Genomic DNA, 22575 nt, shown 5'->3' on the forward strand with positions numbered 1-22575 from the left:
TTTCAATTCATTATTGCAATTTTATTATGTTAAATATTGTTTCTATGGCAAATATAACAGTAAAAGTCTTGACAGCAGTAATCTCTGGTAGTTCATTGTGATGGTACCTACAAGATTTGTGAATTTTGTGATTTATGTGACTAATTTAGATATAAGTGGATTTGAGTTTGCTGCTTATTTTCATGGTTTATATTAATACCATTTCATCCTGTTTATCATGCTGTTTCATTACTTTAGTAACATTGCAATATATCCTATTGAATTATTATCTTATTATTATTATGGATAAGCTGTTTCCTAAACACGGGGTTGTTTATTGCTTTTGTTAAAAACAAGTGGAGGTCATTTATAATTACCCTTATTCTTTCAGTCATAGATTTCAAATATTCTAATCAATGTCTATGAAAGGAATCTCAGTCTTCCAAAATGTGCATTTAACTTTGACAAATTTGATTAATTTATTGCTTGTGCATTTAATGATACTTGCTGTATACAACAGTATCATCAATCACAAGTGTCTGTTAAATATTATCATAAACTGATGTTTTAAAAAAATCCATAAATTCATATGCATAAAGAACTTAAATTTGTCAAGGAAACTTTTTTAAGTTTAAACAAAGAGTATAGTATATTCAAATACTTTGTAGAAAGTTATATTTATGACTAAATGATTCATAAATGTATTTATTTCATTGTAACTAAAATAATTGTGTTTTTCCCTTCTATAACATAGAGCTAATTATTATACAGTTATAGAGATATTATTTAGGTACACCTTTTAGGGCCTTGTTAATTATATGTGTTCAATTTAAATGCACAGTGAATTAGATCAACACAGTTTTCTGTTATTGTGTGCCTTTCAGTTGTATAACAGTTGTCTTTGTTAAATCCCTCTATGTCTGTCCTTACCCTGCCTATACCTTCCAATTCCATAAGTGTTATTACATAACATATACAATCCCAGTTTGAAGAGATTACAGTCCACATTGCTTTAGCAGATGCACTGTGAAACTTGGCTTACCTTCAAACAGTTAAATAAGTCTTGCTTGCCAATCTACATTAGTGTTGCTTTTTGTGTTATGGAATAATAATGTGTTACCCACATGCTCTTTTAGAAGATCTAGCATTGCAACTGCCTCAAAACTAAACCAGAATGAGTCAAGAGCTTTTGTTCAGTTATCACACAAATATGAATTTTAAGTGTTCACTCCGAAAAAATATTGACAACCTTTTACAACCTTCATGGAATCTGTTTGGATGAAGTGAGAAGATTCTGTAAGCTAGTATAATTTTTTCACTATTCTATATGATTGTAGTGCCTGAGTCCAATTTAGTGGCTATTAAAATATCAGTTACTATTTGTGAGGAAACAGTAGGCCAGAGGGTATTCAATATGAGTCTTGTGCCAATCACCAGCAATTGAGCTCAGCTGCTCTGAAATCTCAGATCCAGAAGTACGACTTCCAGGTCCCCAGGACAATAGAAACTATCTTCCAAAATTATAATATTTTATCTCAAAATTGTTCTGAAGAGACTTAGCAAAAGATTTTTAGATTATTTGGGGCGGAGGTGTGGGGGGGTGTTGTTGAAGTGTTGCCTTGTAACTCCAGAATTTTAGTCAATTCAAATGATCTGAATCTAATAAGAAATCAAAATTAAGATCTGTCAAAGTGGGTTTATACTTACATATACAAAGGCCCACACTTGGATAATCATCATGAGAGTGTCAGGAAACCAAGAGGGATCAGGGGGCTGCCTTGGTCCACACATACTGCTCCCAGGGCCTAAAGGGGCCACAGAGAACTTCTCATTTATTTTTATTTTTTTGTATTTTTCTGAAGTAAGAAGCAGGGAGGCAGAGAGACAGACCCGCATGCACCAAACCTGGATCCGCCTGGCAAACCCATCTGGGTGTTGCTCCATTGCAACTGGAGCCATTCTAGCACTTGAGGCGGAGGCCGTGAAGCCATCCTCAGTGCCCAGGCCAACTTTTCTCTAATGAAGCCTTGGCTGAGGGAGGGGAAGAGAGAGACAGAGAGAAAGGAGAGGGGAGGGGTGGAGAAGCAGATGGTTGCTTTTCCTGTGTGCCCTGGCCAGGAATCAAACCTGGGACTTCCACATGCTGGGCCAATGCTCTACCACTCTCCCACAGAAGAGTTGCATCCCACTTTTAAATTCACGTGTAGTAGCTACTGGTTCCCTTGGAGGTTAGTGACACAATTATTTCAAAATATTAAAACCACTTTAATTTGATAACCTGGGGAATAAAAGCATGAAAAAAACATAGTGGGAAAGGATTGTATAGAGACAAATACACACACACACACACACACACACACACACACAAGAAAATAGTAATAATACTAATAAAAGTTTCCAGACTCATTCAAGGTCAGTTTTAACAAGAAAAAAATAATAGTTGAGAGTTAAAATTTAAGACTGTGATATTTTCCAGAGATTGTTTTCATTTTTACTATGCAGAAAATTGTCCAGGGTAAGTAACTTTGAAACAGCTATTGAAGAGTATTATTAATTGTATCGAAGTCCTTTGGGAATTCATGCACATCACTGTAATTATGGCTTTGCATTTCTGAAGACCTAGAAATCTTTTGATAAAAATAAACTCAAGTAAGTCTATGTTATAACACAGGCCTAGGTGTTGTTTATTCAGTTATACCTTTGAAAATCCTGCAGAGAATGCGCCAACTTCCTGATGACCTGGGAAGCTCAGACGAAGAAGAGTAAGCAGAAATCCTCCTCTACACCCTCCGTGTTGGACCGTGGGGCTAGATCCTTTCTTGGAAAGAGAGAACCAGCTCCTAACCTTTTCTAATATTTACTGAGAAGTCTTGTTTTAGGATTAAGATATCCCTGTACTAGAAATATTCCGATTCATTCTAGTCAGTTGGGCAAATGGATGTGAGTGATCCTAGTCATTGCATTTTTTGCACAGGGTTCGAGTTTCCCTGGGGACTGCAGGGAACACCAGCCAGTCAGGACCTGCTAGAAAGTACTCTTTATTGATACCAGGGTAAAATATTTGGACCTGTGTTTAAATAGTTGTGAGCCCAATAGTTATGAGCCCAAGTCTGAAGAATTAAAAGAATTATTTGATTCTCAGTTAGAATTTGTACCTGTGTACAAATAGTTATGAGCCCAAATCTGAAGAATTAAAAGAATTATTTGATCCTCAGTTAGAAGAGGAACTTAAGGAACAGTAGCTGAATAAGAAAGTAAATTCTATCACTTCTCCCCCAAGCCTCTGGCATTCCCCCAGCTATACTGTTATCAGCTCTGCTAAGGCTAAAAGCAAATCTGCAGTTATCCCTGGCTGGATAGCTCAGTTGGTTGCATCATTGTCACAAAAACCAGAGGTTGCTGGATCGATCCCCAGTCAGGTCACATACAGGAACAGCTTGATGCTCCTGTCTCTCTCTCTCTCTCTCTCTCTCTCTCTCTCTCTCTGCCTCTCTCTAAAAAAAGAATTCTGCACTGATGACAGTATATTTGAATATTTTACACTCAGTAATATAAGCTTTACTGCTCCCCTCTTCTTTTTTTGTGACAGAGACAGAGAGAGAGACAGAGAGAGGGACAGATTGGGACAGACAGACAGGAAGGGAGAGAGATGAGAAGCATCAATTCTTTGTTTGTGGCTCCTTAGCTGTTCATTGATTGCTTTCTCATATGTGCTTTGATCGGTGGGCTACAGCAGAGTGAGTGACCCCTTGCTCAAGCCAGCAACCTTAGGTTTCAAGCCAGCAACCATGGGGTCATGTCTGTGATTCCCACACTCAAGCTGGTGACCTCGGGGTTTCTAACCTGGCTCCCTTTTGTCCCAGTACGACACTCTATCCACTGCGCCACCACCTAGTCAGGCTCCCCTCTTCCTTCTTAACTTTGATTGCACTTGAGTGAGAATGGGGAAGGGAGTTGGAGTGAAGGACAGAGAGGAAGGCTTTGAATGAAGTTTTACACAGGTTTATATAGTGGTGTGTTAGATAGTGATGTGTTATATAGTGTTCAATGGTGTTGAAAACTGAAATTTAAAATTTTTATTTTGAGAGATTTTGTATTTTCAAAGCTAACAGTCTCTTTTTTTCCTCTTTCCACCCAAATGTAAACCCAGAAGCTGAGATACTTGAATAAAAAATTTAATAATTTTGTTTTTAATTTTGTAGACTTTAATCTCTTTCCTGATGAAATTGGAACTGAAGAAATAATCAAGGTATCATACTTATGTTTTATAATCAAATGTTTTAAGACTTAAAATTTTGTTTTGAATTATTGGTTCTGATTCAGATTTTGCATTAATAAGAGTTTAGGTTGTACTATTCATTGTAGGGTTAATTGTTGAGCTTCATAGGTAGTCCTATAATTGACATACATGATCCTTATATGAAGAATTTAGAAGAAAGTTTAGTATAATAAAAATAACAGAAAGATACAAAAAATTTGGTTATAATAAAAAATGAATTTTAAAGTAATTTTGCTATAAAATATAGCTATAAATCAGAAATTTTTCCATGTAGAATTAGTCTAAAAGACCAAAATAATATTTAACCAATTCTTAATATTGCTACAGTTTATTTATAACAAATTTAACTAATGATTGATAGATTGATAATAAATATGAGTCAAAGTATAAATTAAATATATTTTTTGCCCATTTATTTTGAATATTTGTGTTTGGACTACTCAGATGATAAATGTCTGTAGTTACCATAATGTTCTTAAAAGTAAAGGGGTAATAAAAATATTCATGAATTTTAACATTGTCTCAATTTTTAAAATACAAATTGATTGATGTCTTATATTTAATCATAAACCCAAATGTACCATTTATTTTAACTGAGATTATGTTTAAATCTATGCTATTATTAATGTAGTATGAATGTGCACTAGGTACATATACAAGGTGGGGCAAAAGTGGGTTTACAAATGTTCATATGGAAAATAATACAATAATTAATAAATGATAATACAAGAATAAACTGTGTGTCTCACAAACTTACAACTGTAAACCTACTTTTGCCCTACCCTGCATGTGTATGAGCTCAAAGTATGATAACTAATGCTATTATCTAGCAATAAATAGCAATTAGGTTGCAAAACTTGATGGGTGGAATCAATAAATGATCCATCACTTTCATCAGATTCTGAAAGGTATCTGGACTTCATAATGTCTAAAGTCTTCCAGAAAAAGAAAGAATTAGAAAGGATGTGTGTGTGTATTCATGTGTGTATAGTATTTGTCACAGATATGACAGAAGAACTGATATGTAGCATTATGATTATGTTTTAAGAAAAACTTACAGAATTCTACATATACATATATAGAATTCTACATCCTATGGTAGAAGGATAGTAAACTGTATAGGTGTGGGAATATAAGCAAAAAGAAAGAGAAGCAGTTTTGTTGTGGGATTTGATAGACATTTGTTAGAACCATATAGAGAGTATAGATCAGCGGTTCTCAACCTGTGGGTCGCGACGCCTAAAGCCATCAGAAAATACATAATGCATATCAGGCATTTACATTCCGAATCATAACTGTAGCAAAATTACAGTTATGAAGTAGCCACCAAAATTATTTTTTGGTTTGGGGTCACCACAACATGAGGAACTGTATTGTGGGGTCACGGCATTAGAAAGGTTGAGAACCACTGGTATAGATGATGTCTTTTAGGAGCTTTTCTGGTGAAGGTGAGGAGAATGATAGCTAGAAGCTGAATTAGAGTTTTCCTTTATGTTCCTTTTAAATAGGAGAGATTTACTTCATTGAAGCTAAGAATAATCCATTGAGAAAATAAACTTGAAAACACAAAATAGAAGGAAATATTCAAATGTATTCAGTTCCCATGAAAGCAATAGAGAGGGAATTTAAAACACAGAGGTAGGAGCCTGACCTGTGGTGGCGCAGTGGATAAAGCATCGACCTGGAAATGCTGAGGTCGCCGGTTCGAAACTCTGGGCTTGCCTGGTCAAGGCACATATGGGAGTTGATGCTTCCTGCTCCTCCCCCTTCTCTCTCTTTCTCCTCTCTCTCTCTCTCTCTCTCTCCTTTCTAAAAATGAATAAATAAAATTAAAAAAAAAAAAGAAGAAGAAGGGGAAATCCACCCTCAACAGTTTAAAAAAAAAACAAAAACAAAAACCACAGAGGTAGGAAGTAGAACAACAGCTCTTCAGTTGCAACTGGAGTTGGTTGGTCCCTGTTTTGGATGACTTAATGTTAGAAGAAAGTGTGTTTTATGTTTGTTTGTTTGTTTGTTTGTGGGTTTTGTTTTGTTTTTTAGTGGCTTCTATTTTCTCTGTAGACAGTAAGGTCATCTGCTGAGAATGAGTAGAGAGAAGAGAAAAATGGAGATTTAAATAGAGCAGAAAAAAGTTGGAAAAATGTTAGTAGAGGGTAAGAGTATGGAGTGATAGCAGAAAATTAAGCACAAATTCAGAGTTGCAAAAATAAGGAAGCATTCAGAAAGTCCATATTGCTAAACTTAACATTGATCCTCAGCAAAAATTTTGATGAGATTATAAAAAACTTTGGAGAACTGCTAGGGAAAGAAGAGATGTCTGGCACCAACAGATTTTCCCTGAGAGCAAGTCAAGGCAAAATATTCTTACTTCCTTTTTTATGAAGTTGTGGGGCTTGTATATTAAGTAAGTATTTTCTTCAGGAAATTATTTGGTGAAATCATTTGGGTTGTCCTTATGAACAAAGTATCAAACAATGCAAAATTTTGTGAAGAAATACTGACCACTATTGAGAAAATTTGTCTAGGTAATCTAAGAATATTCATTTATAGTATAAATGAAATCTAGATCATTAAAGCGGATACACTTCTCACAATGATCATATATACCTTAGAAAATACTTAAAATCAGTGAAATAATCAAGCTCTGGATAATTAAGCTTGAAAACTCATTTCATACAATGCAGCTTTTAATGTTTAAGAGACACGTGAACATGAGCACACATGGTTTAAGATTCAGATTCTATCTACTGTTATTGGCCAAGTTCTGCTAACTAGTTTGTACTCACTTTTTTCTTCTTCTAAAAAAACATGCCCCTAAAAGATCTGTTCGATGACAGTGTTAACAAGCTGACAAATCATATTCCAAATCAACTAAAAATGTTGTATCTAGATACCTTTGGAACTTTGGTTTTCTAAATATGTAATTATACGCACTATAAGATGAACAGTTGTTTTTAAAAGGCAAAACAAAACCAGAAAGCATGGGTCTTCATTGCCCTCTAGCCATACTGTTCCTGGAGTCATTATAATGACTATGTGTTCATGAAAGACTGTGTCACCTGAATAGTGTTGCTAAAGGAAACACAAAATTAAATTACTACTATTAGAACTATATTTTAACAAGTTGTCTAAAATGTCTGCCTAAGTATTAAGTAGAAAGAAAAACAAAAAATAAAAACCTCTTCCTCTTATGATGTCTCAAAAATTTGTATTTATTCTGAATGTACACAATGAAAGATGCTGAATATGCAACTACTTTAGTCCTTGAAATAGGTTGTTTCACTGATATTTTATATTAGAAGAAGCTAATTGCTACTTAGCGCATTGCCAGATGAACAGAACAGAAAAATATAAAAACAAGAAAATAAGTACTATGTTAAATAACACCCCCAGTAAATAAATACAACTACAATGTGTCTTCTTTTCAAGTTGTGGTATCTATTCATTTAATTACTTCATTACATAGCATTAAAATAAAGGCAACATTAAATAGGTTGTGTTCATTAAGTTTAATTACTTTCTCTAGAGGTTGGATGAGAAAGGTTACAGGACAGAGCAGCAATTTCCAACTGGTGTGTCACAAGAATTTTTTGAACATGCAACACCTATTTAGTCAAAGGCACTGACCTCTTTTCCCTGAGATCCTCAAATAAAAAAAAATGACAACAGCCAACACAATAGCCTTTCAGTGTGAATATTAAAATTGTAGCTATGTTGTTTTTCTCAGGTTGGCAAAAAATATAGTTTTGGCTTGCCATAGAATTTTAGTAATTTTGTGTGCCATGAGATGAAAAAGGTTGAAAATCAGTGAGATAGAGGCGTGGCTTCTCTGGAATTGTGCTTTATGAGATGAGAAGTGCCCAAGATCCCACAAATGAAGATTAACAGTATAACGCAGTATAAGATAATATTAAGATTTCATTTCTCTCTTATTTCTTTATGTTCCATTAATTTTCAAAGGAGGAAGGAGAGGAAAAAAACACTGAAGAGGACACTGTTGTGAATCCTGGTAGAGACAGGGCCACAAACCAGATAAGGAGAAAGGACCCTCAGCTTTCTACCACGACAAACTACGATCGCATGGGGACTAAATTCAACGAGGCAAAGACTAACCGATCCCCAATGAGGGGAAGTGAATTCTCTGGAAAGGGTGATATTCCCAACACATCTTTAGATTCTACTTCCCAACCAGTTCCTGAATCAACCCCAGACAATGATGTTTCTCTGACTTCACAGACTGTGATCAAACTGCCACCCCACCCTCTGGGGAGCACTTCAGCCTCTAAAACTGTTGTCAGATTTCCACAGATGAACTTATCTGGGACTGCAGAGTCTTTGAGCACAGTTTCCATAGTGGAATCCCTAGAGATGTCCACAGATATCAGCGAGGAAGAGAGTTTACTGACCAGTTTCAAGCTCGATGCGGGAGCTGACGATTCTTCAGGCTCCAGCCCCACCACGGCCGCTGTGCCATTCACCTCTGAGAATATGTCCCCCGGGGATGTATTTTCTCCAGAAAACCCAGAGACCATCACTTATGATGTCCTTACAGCAGAAGCTACAAGAAACGCTTCTGAAGGTTCAGCGTCCTCGGGTTCAGAAGACCCTCTAAAAGACCCTTCCGTTGACGGAAGTGTGTGGTTTCCCAGCACGACAGATTTGATGACACAGCCCGATGTTGGATCAGGCAGAGAGGGCTCTCTTCAGACTGTTGACCCCGAGACACATAGTGACAAATCTGAGAAGACAACAGAGGCATCTTCCCCAGGCCCGCAGGTGTCCCAGGGTCCCCCAGTCACAGAGGTGGAGATGCCACATTATTCTTCCTTTGCCTACTTCCCAACTGAAGTCACACCTCTTGCTTTTACCCCATCCTCCGGACAACACCACTCGGTCCCCACTGGCAGCGTGGCACACGCGCAGACAACTCAACCGGTATACAATGGTGAGACACCTCTCCAACCTTCCTCTGGTAGTGCCGTCTCCCCTCTAGTCACCCCTCTGTTGCTTGACAGGCAGATCCTGAACACTCTCCCTGCCGCTTCCAGTAGTTATTCGGCCTTGCATGCTACGCCTGTATTTCCCAGTGTTGATGTGTCATTTGAACCCATCCTGTCGTCCTATGATGGCGCACCTGTGCTTCCATTTTCCTCTGTTTCCTTCAGTAGTGAATTGTTCCGCCACCTGTATACAGTCCCTCAGCTCCTTCCACAAGTGACTTCCGCTGTGGAGAGTGCAAAAGGTTCCCTGCATGCTTCTCTGCCAGTGGCTGAGGGCCACTTGACCTTAGAGCCCAGCCTTGCTCAGTATTCTCATGTGCTGTCACATCAGACTGCTGCTCATGCTGCTTCACAGACACTGGGAATTGGTGGTAGTGACGCTGGGGTCCTTTATAAAACGCCCTTGTTTTCTCAAGTCGAGCCGGCCAGCAGTGATGTCGTGATGCATGCACCTTCTTCAGGGCCTGAGCCTTCTTGTGCCTTGTCTGATAATGGGGGCTCCCAGCACCTCTTCATTGTGTCTCACAGTTCGGCAATACCTATGCATGATTCTGTCGATGTGTCTCCTCAGGGGTCCTTATTTAGCAGCCCTGGCCACATACCACTGCCTCAGTCTTCATTAGTCTTCCCAACCGCACCGTCGCTGCAGCCTACCCAGGGCTTCTCTGGTGATGGGGAGTGGTCTGGAGCCTCCCCTGGTAGTGAATTTCTTTCACCTGACACAGATGGTCTGAGCGCCCTTAACATATCTTCACCTGTTTCTGTAGCTGAATTTACATATACACCATCAGAGTTTGGTGAGGATAGTAGGCCACTTTCTCAAAGTGACATAATAGATGGAGATCAAACTGAGCTACACATTTCTTCCTCCAGTGAGATGGGTTATCACTCTGAAAGCACAGTCATGCCCGACCTGTACACTAATGTAAATCAGTTGAGTGCCTCTCTGCAAGAACCCTCTGTTTCCATCTCTATCACAAAGGGCACCCTTCCAGGCTCTCTAGCTTCTATTGCCACTAAGGTTTTTGATCATGAGATTAGTCAAGTTCCAGAAAATAACTTTTCCGTTCAACTCACACTTGCTATGTCTCAAGCACCTGGTGACACTTCTCTTAAACCTGTGCTTACTGCAAGCTCAGAGCCCACCTCCTCCGACCCTGCTTCTAGTGAGACTTCAACTCAACTCTTATTTTCTGAAGACTCAGCTTCTTTTAACACTGAAGTGTTCCTGCAGCCTTCTTTTCAGGCTTCTGATGCTGACCCGTTGCCTAAAACTGCTCTTCCGGCTGTGCCGAGTGATACAGTATTGGGTGAAACCCGCAAGATCGATCTAATTAGCCCGACACTATTGCATCCCATGGCATCAAATTCAGCTCCAAGTGAAAGCATGCTGCACTCTGCCTCTGTACCAGTTGTTGACATATCGCCTGCTTCTAATATGCCCGCTGTCTCACTTCAACGTTTAACCATTTCTTATGCAGAGGAGAAATCTTTGGAACCAGTTTTGCTTAAAAGCGAAAGTTCCCAGCAAGCGGTGCCTTCACCGTACAGTAATGATAAGCTGTTCCAGACGGCCGATTTGGTGGTTGACCATGCCTTTCCCCCAGAAGGAAGGCAGGCTTTTGCTACTCCTGTTTTATCAATGGATGTGCCTCCAGATACACTTATAAATAAGCTTGTGCATGCTGATGAAGTTTTCACTTCTGCCAAGGGTTCCATTACTGAGGAGGCATTGGCTGGCGTCCCGACGGTTGTTCCCGATACACGTGTAACTGCTGATCCTTCTGTTCCTTTAGGAAATGTGTATGTTTCCATTACAGCTCTTTCTCCCAACAGAGATGGTTCTGTTACCCCAACCAAGTTGCTGTTTCCTTCTGAAACAACTTCTGGGCTGACTCACAGTGCCAGACCTGATGCTGAGTTGGTGGGTGGTGGTGATATTGATGATTATGACGATGATGATTATGATGACAGAGATAGAGGTGGCTTATCCATCAATAAGTGTATGGCATGCTCCTCCTATAGAGAATCCCAGGAAAAGGTAATGGATGATTCAGACCCCCACGAAAACAGTCTTGTGGATCAGAATATCCCAATCTCATATTCACTATCTGAGATATCTGTTGAAGAAAACACAGCCACAGGCGGGATGTCAGAAAGTCAGACTGATATGGACGGAAGTCCTGATAAGTCGCCAGCAACAGAGGGGCTCCCCCAAAAGCACGACGAAGGAAAACAGGATAACGACATGAAGACTGGCGATGCCCTGCTCCCTTTCACCCCGGAATCTAAAGCTTGGGCAGTTCTCACGAGTGATGGAGAGAGCGGATCAGGGCAGAGTGCCTCCGAGGGCCTTAACAATAAGGAGACTTCCACAGATTTCAGTTTCCCAGATGCTAAGGAGAGAGATGTGGCTGGGGCCCTGGGAGCGGGTGACTCAGAAATAACCCCCGGATCCCCACAGTCCTCAGCACCAACTGTTCCTAGTGGGCACTCAGAAGTGTTCAACATTTCAGAGGCAGGTTAGTCATGGATCAGAGGGATAGACTGAGATGTGGTGCTTTTCTTTCTCACACACTCCACAACAACAACAACAACAAAATAGAAAAATCATAGACACATAGAAATTTGGTAAAATGTCACAACAACTTTATAATCAAAACATCAAATCAATTTACAGTTTTTAAAGTATATTTATTACTTCAAATGAATACTCAATATGTTTTTTTTTTTTTAATTAAAGTATTGTTGGTGAAATATATCTGTTTAGTTTCAGGTGCACAACATAGTGTTTTGACATTTAGTTCCCTTACAATGGGATCACCGTGACAAGTCTATTAACCCTCTATCACTGTGCATAGGCAGTACAATACTACTGGCCCTGTGTCCTGTATTGTACACTACATGCCTGGGCCTTGTTTATTTATGACTGGAAGGTTGTCCCTGTTCTTCCCCTTCATCTTTTTCATCCGTCTCCCCAGCCACCACCTGTCTGGTAGCAGCAATCAGTTTGTTCCCTGAATCTATGCGTCTCTTGCTGTTTTGTTTGTTTTGGTCTTTAATTTCCTGCAAAGTAGATAAAGTGATTTTTATTTATTGTCAATTTTTTTTTTACAGTGACAGAGAGTGAGTCAGAGAGAGGGATAGACAGGGACAGACAGAAATGGAGAGAGATGAGAAGCATCAATCATTAGTTTTTCATTGCGCATTGCAACACCTTAGTTGTTCATTGATTGCTTTCTCATACATGCCTTGACCGCGGGCCTTCAGCAGACCGAGTAACCCCTTGCTGGAACCAGCGACCTTGGGTTCAAGCTGGTGAGCTTTTGCCCAAACCAGATGAGCCTATGCTCAAGCTGGCGACCTCAGGGTCTCGAACCTGGGTCCTCTGCATCCCAGTCCAACACTCTATCCACTGCGCCACCACCTGGTCAGGCTATTGTCGATTTTTTATAGTCTACAAGATGGCTATTATATGTGAGAGCAATTATGTGTGCATAATATATTTTAGTATACTGCTTTTTAAATAATGGATTGGAATGTACTATTTTTAGGTGATTTTTACTTTCATATGTACTCAAGTTCTAAAATAAGTAAGTTATAAACTAATTCTACTGAATTATAAAATGAATTAGAAATTCAGATAGTAATACGATAAGCACCTCTCTCAGACCAGCCCCATGAACAGGAATTACATAATCTGCACCACATTAGCTTGGGGAGCTTTTAAAAAAGCCCTATTGCTAAGTTTTGAGAGTGAATGGTAAGATTTTTTTTTTTTAGAAACAAACTTAATTTTCAAAAATTGTCTTCCTTTGATTACCTCAATGTTGCCTAAAGAGGGCAGTGTAAACTAACAAAACACTTTCTACTTCATACTTTCTGTTACACACCTTTTTAAGAAGTTAAACAATTAACATTAATATTCAGTGTATACAGTATGTATACATAAATACAAAACACTAGAACATTTTCTGTAGAGATGCATTTCATTTGTTCATGTATTTTATGCAATTATTTTATGCAAATTAGTTGATCAGCCAGATGTTTCTTAGAGCAGATTACCAACAGCATATACAATACAGATGTTTGTTTCAAATGCCAATGAGAAGACAAGGGAAATTCAATACCGTTAACCACAGAAAATTCTAGCTATTTTATTTCACTGATCATAAGAACTTTATAATTTGCCTTTATTAAATTTTAAGGCATTTTTAAAATTAATAAAATTATTTAACTCGTAACAGTAAAAGACAGGCTAAGTAACATCTTGCATTACTTTTACACAAAAGTGAATCTGTATAATACAGAGCATAGACACCAGTATCATTAAGATATTTTCTGTCTTTTGTTATTTTTGTCCCTTGAATTGTATATTGTGCTTTCAGTACAGCAGCAATGAAAAGTCTGTACATTTTGATAGAGAAGTTGTTCCAAGTATTCTGACTTGATACCATTTAACATTGCATTCCAGATTAAAAACTTAAACTCTATGTAAGAATAAATAATGAACCTATAGGTCACCATATTCACTAGTATTGCCATATGTATATAAATTGTTATATGGCTCCAATTATAGTAGATTTTTTAAATGCTTTATTAGATGTATTTTAAAGAAAAATATCAGGAATCCATCAATTTTTCTATCTTAATGTGGTAGTGGCATCATTGAGATGTTCTTGCTAGACTCTGCTTTTATAGACAGATGATATGCATAGGAAAATAGCAAACCTAGACTTATTGACTAAAACTTAGCAATTTCTCTCCAATAAATCTTACTAGGTTTATGTAAGTTTCAAGAGTATGTTCTCCCACTGAGGAAGAGAAAGCAGTATGACTATAATATCCAACATCATCAAGTAACTCAATTAATGAAATAAATAAGGTAAAATAAGATGAGGGAAATCTGTAAAAAAATCATATGTAGTATATCTTATCAAATAACTGAATATGCCTCTTTATCAATTGCCTATAGATTTATTCTGAAACTTATCATTTGAGTTTGTATTTTTAAATGTAGACTAACTTACAGGACATATTCATCAAAATAATATAGGTAAGCCAAATATTAGTATCTAATTTATGACAGCATAAACTGAGACCTGAAAATTTTAGACTACATGATCCAGCTCAATTAGGGACTTAATAAAAAGTGAGACGAGAAACCTGGGTTATTGGTGTCTCTGTCTTAGGTCTAGGCTTTCAAGATTGTAGACAATGAAATATGTATATAATGCTTTATTTGCAATATCAGAATTATATTGTCTTATTTTGAAAAAATACTTTAAAATATTAATCTTAATTAGTTTTTTTATTTTCTAATTGTAGATATAGGTAACTCATATGCATACTACCAAACAATACCAAAATAAATATTTTAGTCTCACTAATGAATATAAAAATCAATCCAACTAGTTGTAATTATAATGTACAAAGCAACCAGTTGATTTTGTGAACTTTTATGTAGTATCCTATCTTGAATAAAATGCCTAGGTTTCATAATATGTAACTACCCTGAATTTGTCATTCTAACTCCTCAATTAAAGGGTTTATTTTAAAATAAGACCTCTCAGAAAATTTAAGAGAAAGTCTGTATATAAGACTATATGTGTGCACATGTGTATAGATAGTATGTATATACTGTGTATGACTTATATGGTAATTTGTTACATATTTTTTGTGTTATATATCTTATATGATTATGTAGCACACATATGTTCGGACATATATATGTATGCACATACATCTATTTAAATGAGATATGTGTGTATCTATATACTTTATACATATGATTATGAATATTTATAATCATTGAAGACCTGTGTAATCATATAAGCTCACTTTGTATGTAAATTACTGTACATCATTAGTTCTCAAACTTTAATGTGAACCAGAATCACCTGAAGGACTTGTTAAAACATAGATTTCTGGTAAAGCCACAGAGTTCCTGGTCCAGTAGATCTGGGGTCATTGGGACAGGCCCCAAATTTGCATTTTTAACAAGTTTCAGGTGAAACTCTTCTAAGGACTGCACTTCAAGAATGATGGCTCCTGATAATATGAACCACCTTTGTAATTACTAGATACCAGGGACATTGCCAAATGGATGATTTCATTTATTACCCACAGACCTTCCATTTAGATAACAATATTGACAGTAGAAAATATGTGAAGATAGTTATGTATAAAACAAGGTGCTTTCAAAAATTTCATAGAGAAATTTTCAGTGCATTCACTATCAGCTAATTAGGATTCTCGATGAGCCTCACCATAACACGTAATTACCAGAGCACACGATTAACAAACAAGAAAGTGAACTTGGACATCTCTCAAAGGAATGTTAACTAGCGCTCAGGCATCAGTTGACTTATAATATTCCCACTTTTCAGTTTTACAATTTTTAGGCACATCTTTGAATTCCACTTTTTTTCTAACAAATGCATCCACAATGCTAAGAACATACATCTTGGGAAATTTGGGTGTGATTTATATGCCTTTGATCCATATGAGTAGATTAAATTACTGGCCTTTTTGCATCATCCAGATATAGAAGGAAGCTATCATTTCTAAATCTTAAGTTCTCCTCATTTGATATATGGTAATGATCTGTTTATAAACTTTTGTTACTCTCAAACTATTTAAATTTCAGTTGAATCCCTTTGCCTCCTATCATTAATGGTAAGGTACTTAGCGTAACAGCACCAAATGTATCACTTGGGTAGGAGGCAATGTAGACTTCTCCAGGCAGACTGGTAGTAGTGTCAACACTTCATCATGGTAAAACAGCTGTAAGGTTCAGCACCTTCACTGCCCACTGCACTCATCTAAAAGCAGAACGGAAGGTGGTGTCTGGCCACAGACACCCTGCAGCTCCGAAGCTCTTTGTAACAACTTGGAAGGACAGTTCCAGTGGCCATGATTTTGAAAGTGTTAGAATAGTAACACACCTGACTGATCACAAAAACACTCATTTGCCATCTTCCAAAATGAAGCCAAGGAGAGAATTTAGCCTTTTTCATAGTTTACATTTGCGTTTTTGAAAAGAATGTCTTAGTTCGATGTAGTCCTTCAATTCATGAACAGTAGTATTTTTATTTTTGATAGAGAAAAATACTTGATAAGAAGGGCACTCAAAATATCATTTTAAAAGCACCCTACTGTTGAATTTTAAATAGTTTGGTGGATTGAAGGGTTATCTTAATGTAAGAAAGGGTTCTCCTAAGATTCTCTCTTCATGAAATTATTAACTGCTCCTAATTACTTACTAAATTGCAGAATTCAAATAGTTCCTTTAAAATTAGTTGTGGAAAATCAAGATTGTACATGGTGTTCCAGTAAATATCACTATTTTCCTGATCACTTTATTATAAACTGGGTAGTTTTTATGTTTTAATACTTCCATTTCCCTTTTAACTATCTTTTCACGGCAGTATTATGCTCAGTTCTTGCCACAGCGCCCCCTACCTGGGTGCCTGTCTCTGTTAGGATATTGTAGTGCTTCAGCTCTGATAGCCTGCCTTATTTTTAAATTTTGTTTCACTTAAATTGGCTTCTAATCATACACATTCTTTGCATCATAGAGTCAATATTTTAAAGGTAAGCAAAACCAATGAAGGTTGCAATTATTCGGTTGAAAAATGTTGTGACTTGAAGTTTAAATGTCAACTCTCTCCATTTTCTCTGACTGCAGAGGCCAGTAATAGTAGCCATGAGTCTCGTATTGGTCTAGCTGAGGGGTTGGAATCCGAGAAGAAGGCAGTTATACCCCTTGTGGTCGTGTCCGCCCTGACTTTTATCTGTCTAGTGGTTCTTGTGGGTATTCTCATATACTGGAGGTAAGTTGAGTGCTTGTTTTGGACATGTATTTCATAACGGTCACATTTTTGCCTGTTTTTTTTTTTACCTGAAAGTTCTTCAAAGCATATTTAAAATTCCTTTTACTTAAGAGCTACCATTAATGTATCCAGGTATCTGTGAATAAGGTAAATATTGGAATCCAGAGACACAATAATAGAATATTCTATGGTTCTTCATACTCTAATCAAACAATTAAAGGTAAAATGGTGGACCATTGGCTTCAGTTACTGTCATGCAGTATTTTGACAGTTGCACTTTCATATTAATGTAATTAACATTTAAACATATTATAACACTTAATGGAGATTTAAGTTTATCAACTAAAGTGCTCCTACTGTTATTATTTTTAAAATTGCTATTTACGAAAACATAATTTTGATATAGTAAAAGTGGTTTTTTAATAAGGTTTTATATGAGATTATATCAACTGCATACTAATAACAAAAAAGATATCCTATATACAAAACTAAAAATCAAGCAATTAAAATGTGACTATAATGGAAAGATAAAGTTAAGATCCATGGGTTTTAAAAATTGATTAAAATTTGGCTTGAGGATGAAATTAAGCTTTACTCTCATCAATAACATTATAAAATCCTTAGAAGACTGAAAATGTACCTATCTTCAGTCTAAGCTTCCCATCCTATAGCAAGATGAACACACAGCAAATTATTAAGTCTAATAGGGACATAATGTAAGCAGTAGAACTTCTGCTTGTGTCTGTTGGACAATAAGAACTTCATTATGACATAAAGAATCATATCTATAAACTAAAAAAGGGCATAACTTAGTACTTTATACTTTTGTTTTAAAAGAGAATGTTGTTCAGAAGATACATAATTAACTTCTATTTGCTTAGCAACATCTTTATATAAGTTCACCTCACTACTCTTTGTGTCATCATAAATATATTCTCTCATTTTATTCAAAAATATTTACTATGTGTATTGACTATTTTCCATATACCTAGTACTATGTTAACTACTATGGGAAAATATTTTTAAATGAATGAATGAATGAATGAATGACAGTCACTTCTGTCAAGAAATGTTGGTTATTGAGGAGAAATAATTTTCCATAAAAATATATAAAATAAGCCCTGGCTGGTTGGCTCAGTGGTAGAGCGTCGGCCTGGCATGCAGAAGTCCCGGGTTCGACCGGCCAGGGCACACAGGAGAAGCGCCCATCTGCTTCTCCACCCCTCCCCCTCTCCTTTCTCTCTGTCTCTCTCTTCCCCTCCCACAGCCAAGGCTCCATTGGAGCAAAAGTTGGCCCGGGTGCTGGGGATGGCTCCTTGGCCTCTGCCCCAGGCGCTAGAGTGGCTGGCTCTGGTCACAACAGAGCGACGCCCCGGAGGGGCAGAGCATCGCCCCCTGGTGGGCAGAGTGTTGCCCCCTGGTGGGCATGCCGGGTGGATCCCGGTCAGGCGCATGCGGGAGTCTGTCTGACTGTCTCTCCCCGTTTCCAGCTTCAGGGGGAAAAAAAAAAAAAAAAAAAAAAAATATATATATATATATATATATATATATATATATATATAATATTACAAAAGTATATGCATGACAGTGAAATTTCTAAAGCTATAAGTCATCTAAATGAGTTAAGGGGCTAAAGCTAAAAGAGAACAAAGGATACTAATAGGCCAGAGATGACAGGTCAATGTAAAAGGTAGTGCTCGAAGTGGGTAGAACTCAGAACATGGCAGTGAGGGAGGAGGGCACTCCAGGCAGGAGGGAAGACCGGAAGCAGGAAGAGTCAAGCTGGAGCATGTTGGTTTGCACGCCCATTGGTTCACTAAGGTAGAATGTTCTCACAGCCAACTGTATTTCATGCCCGACTTCCTTTACAGAACAGAGAAGACTATAGGCCATAGAGAACAGACATTCATGCTTTTATTATCTCACATAGGTTAGGTGTCTAATTCGTCCATAACCTGATACAAACAAACTGCTTCCTTAAATTTCTGTAATTGCCAAGTACCCTTTTTAGAGAAGATACTGTACTCAGTAGAGCCCTGAGAACGCAGTGCAGAATTCAAAAATGTTGGCTCAACAAGAATTCATATTGCTTTTCTCCCCATTGGGCTTGTTAGTCCACCTTCTTACCAACCTTGATCTCATGTTTATTGAGATGACTAGTTTGTGTCTGATCTAATTTTCTCTGCAAACCAATTTTTGAAATCAGTGAAAACTGGGGTTAAGCAAATTTAAAATAAGATAAGATAGGAAACAGGACCAAATTCTGTTTCATAGTAAATAGACATACACCCAAGTTTCAATAAAGATGTCATATGGCTTGGCCTTGGCCAGGTACTCAGTTGGCTAGAGAGTTGTTTCAACATTCCAAGGTTGCGGGTTCGATCCCTGGTCAGGGTACATATAAGAGAAACCAGTGACAGCATGAATAAGTGGAACAAGTCCAACAATTTGATTTCTCTGTGTGTGTGTTTGTGTGTGTGTGTCTATCTCTTTTCTCTCTAAAAATCAATTTTAAACAAAAGATGTCAGATGGCTTATAGTTATAAGATTGAAATAATTAGAATAAGTAATCTGTTATCAATTCATTTTCTCTTTTTACTATTTGGGGGGGGGGCTCATCTTAGAGATTTCAGTCTGACTTTCTTTAGAGTTCCTGTCATGAATACAGCACAATGAATATTGTTTCATATTTTTCTAAGGATCTAAAAATGGAATAATAATTACATATTTCTAGCTTTTAATTCTAAATACTTACTGTGATGAAAAGGTGTAAATTAAATAATCAGATTAACATTGATTGATAGGACCTATGTCTGCAAGTTTAAAACAGTCATCACTTTCTTCATCATGGCTAAGTGATAATTAGCAGGAGACATAGTTATCAACACTTAGCACATAGACGTGAAGACATCCCCTGCTTATACAGAACAGATGGACTATAGATACTGAATCTTGTCATACACTAAATAATAATATGCCTTGAAATTATCTTCCAGATGTTTTAAGGTATAATTTACATGAGCCAAGTTGTAAGTTTCTAAGACACAAGATTACTTCAATAAGAAAGATTTTTAAAAAGTTCTTTTTAAAGAAGACAAAGGGTAAATTTTATAGAGAATTTTTAGTAGACTCTAAAAAATATACCAAAAGTATATTTAACAAAATCAGCACTCTATCAAAAGCAATATAGAAAAAACTTGTCATAAACACATTGTTTTGGCTTGGGGGAGGAGGAAGAAAAGCATTTAGAATTCTCTCATGATTTTAAATTTAAATTTGTGGGCCATTGAGGGGAGCTCCCAACCCAGCATAGAGACTTTCCAGTAAGTATCATGTTGTCTTTTAAGTAGAATGTCACTTCCTAGCTAAGACCGTACAATAAAGTGTACCCAAGCAATATGCAGATGCCCTTCATCCAGAATTTATCCTGAACTGTTTTAATTTTTCCCACCTATGAGCTTTTTGTTATGATTTATAAGGTTCTTTTGTCACTAGTTATTGCAAGTAACTTTATTGGACCACTTATTTTTTAAAAAACAACAAATATTTTATTACAAGGCTGAAAAGAGTTGGCATTTATCCAGATACCAAAGTGTACATTAGCAACATGTTTAACATCAATACCAATGGTTATAATTTACCTTTGTTATTTTATGAGATGCTGCCTTCTTCCCATTCTCTTAAACACATCCTCTATCTACCCATTTGTCTTTCTCTGGCTACACCTTCCATCTCTCTCTTCCAGATGTTTTGAGATTTTAAGTTATCACATTTGAGGCAGGAGTAGACAAGAGAATGTAGAATCCAGCTGTGAGTAACTCATGGTTGGTGAGATTACTTGCTCCTGGAAATCCATCTAATCACTGGACATTTCATACTTACTGTACTCCTGACGTTGTATTAAGAGTTGGGTCAACATGAATCAAAAGGATGCAGCCTCATCTTTTTAAAAAAATATATAATAGGCACCCAAAAAATATATTGCAAAACCTAACTACCAATTAATAAGAGTATTTAAAACAAAATCATGGAGAATAATGTCCAGTGCAGTGCAGGGCACCTTTGGATTCATTAAGCGTATTTTTCAAATCAATTAAATGTGATTGTGAATGGAAATGTGTGCTGGGGGCAGTGGAGACAAACTGGAGTGCTAGAGAGGCTATTTCACAGGGAACATGCCACTGAGCTGCCTCTAAGGAGAACAGTGTTTGCCTGGCATATAGGAGAGAGAGGCATTTTGGCTGAAGGAGAACCATGTTTATAACAGGGAAGAGAAATACTGAGTTAGGAAAGAACAAGGCATGTTCAGTGGTCTACACTTGTTAGTATTATTGGGGTATCACTGTCAAAAAGGGTGAGATCCATAGGTAGATAGTGTATACATAGTGTAAGATTGTGGGTATCATAATCTAAAAGCCTGTAATGTACAGAACTAGAGCCAGGGTGTCAGAAGCATAGGGAGACAGACTTTTGGTTTGATATGAGAAAGATTTCAGAAGAGATCGGGCGCGTTCAGGGTGGTATGGCCATAGACAATATGAGAAAGATTTCAAGAGGAAGAGGTGTAACAGTTGAACAGGAAGGCCTCCCCTTGTTACTCTTGAGGTACTTAGAAGGAAAAGACTTTTGAAGCAAAAAAAAAAAATCTTGCAACTAATGATAACTCATAAAGAAGGGAGCTCTGTGTCACTGGAGGTATTTAAACTGGACCCTCTTTATATGTCAAAGATGCTGTCAAAAGCATTCTTGTATCAGCTGTGATGTAACATTGAGTCTCTTCATGCATTTTGTAACTTTAAGATTCATTGATGAATAAAGAAACCCTTTGACTGGGCTTGTGTAACCATATTTTAGAGAAATTAAGAGAGATTTCACTCTGTGACCTTAAAAGCAGGTAGCAAACCCAGTGTTTCCATATCAATGTGTCAGAGTATGCTACATCTGTGCTTGCAGATAAGCCAAACTTTCCCTGTAGTTCCTGTTCCAGTCTGCTGTCACTTCTGCTCAAATGCGAACGTTCAGTACAGTGGCTTTTTTAGCTTGACCCCTGTAGCCCTCGTCCCTGCATTCCCCATTAGTCTGCCATATCTCTCCACTCTCCAGGATAGGAGCCTAGCTCAGGATCCCTGTGACACTCGGTTCTACATCCACTCATCTTCCTTCTGCACCACATGTCCTCTTGTAAAGATGTTCCTGTGTTCTTTCCATTATCCATGTTCTCCAAGGTGTGGTTATCAAGGCCATAACATCACAGCAGAGGGCTAGGTTTTACTATGCACATCATTGCTTTTGGATTTTTCTTTCTTGTGACATTTAGGCTACAAATAAATAATATAATGTTATACAGCTCATACTTGCGGCCGTGAATTCATTGAACAGCTGTTTGGGGGCACCCACAACATGCTGACACCAGTCTTAGCACTGAAGACTGACATTGCAGTGATTAGGACAAAATGCTTTGCCTTTGTGAGGACTGCATTCT

The 22575-nt window shown here is 37.3% G+C and overlaps 1 protein-coding gene across 4 annotated transcripts in view; it reads left to right on the plus strand.

Annotated features, from left to right (window-relative positions):
- The window catches only part of PTPRZ1 (protein tyrosine phosphatase receptor type Z1), a 192373-nt gene that overhangs the window by 138071 nt on the left and 31727 nt on the right, over positions 1-22575 (plus strand). For 2 of the 4 annotated variants that reach the window (XM_066262186.1, XM_066262187.1), the window contains exons 11-13: positions 4182-4228; positions 8219-11780; positions 16949-17093. In XM_066262186.1, coding sequence (XP_066118283.1) covers positions 4182-4228; positions 8219-11780; positions 16949-17093 — 3754 coding nt within the window. The remainder of the gene's footprint in view (positions 1-4181; positions 4229-8218; positions 11781-16948; positions 17094-22575) is intronic. The other 2 variants (XM_066262188.1, XM_066262189.1) reach the window with 1 other exon arrangement.

The sequence above is a fragment of the Saccopteryx bilineata genome, chromosome 2, assembly GCF_036850765.1.
Source record: "Saccopteryx bilineata isolate mSacBil1 chromosome 2, mSacBil1_pri_phased_curated, whole genome shotgun sequence".
Taxonomy (NCBI): Eukaryota; Metazoa; Chordata; class Mammalia; order Chiroptera; family Emballonuridae; genus Saccopteryx; species Saccopteryx bilineata.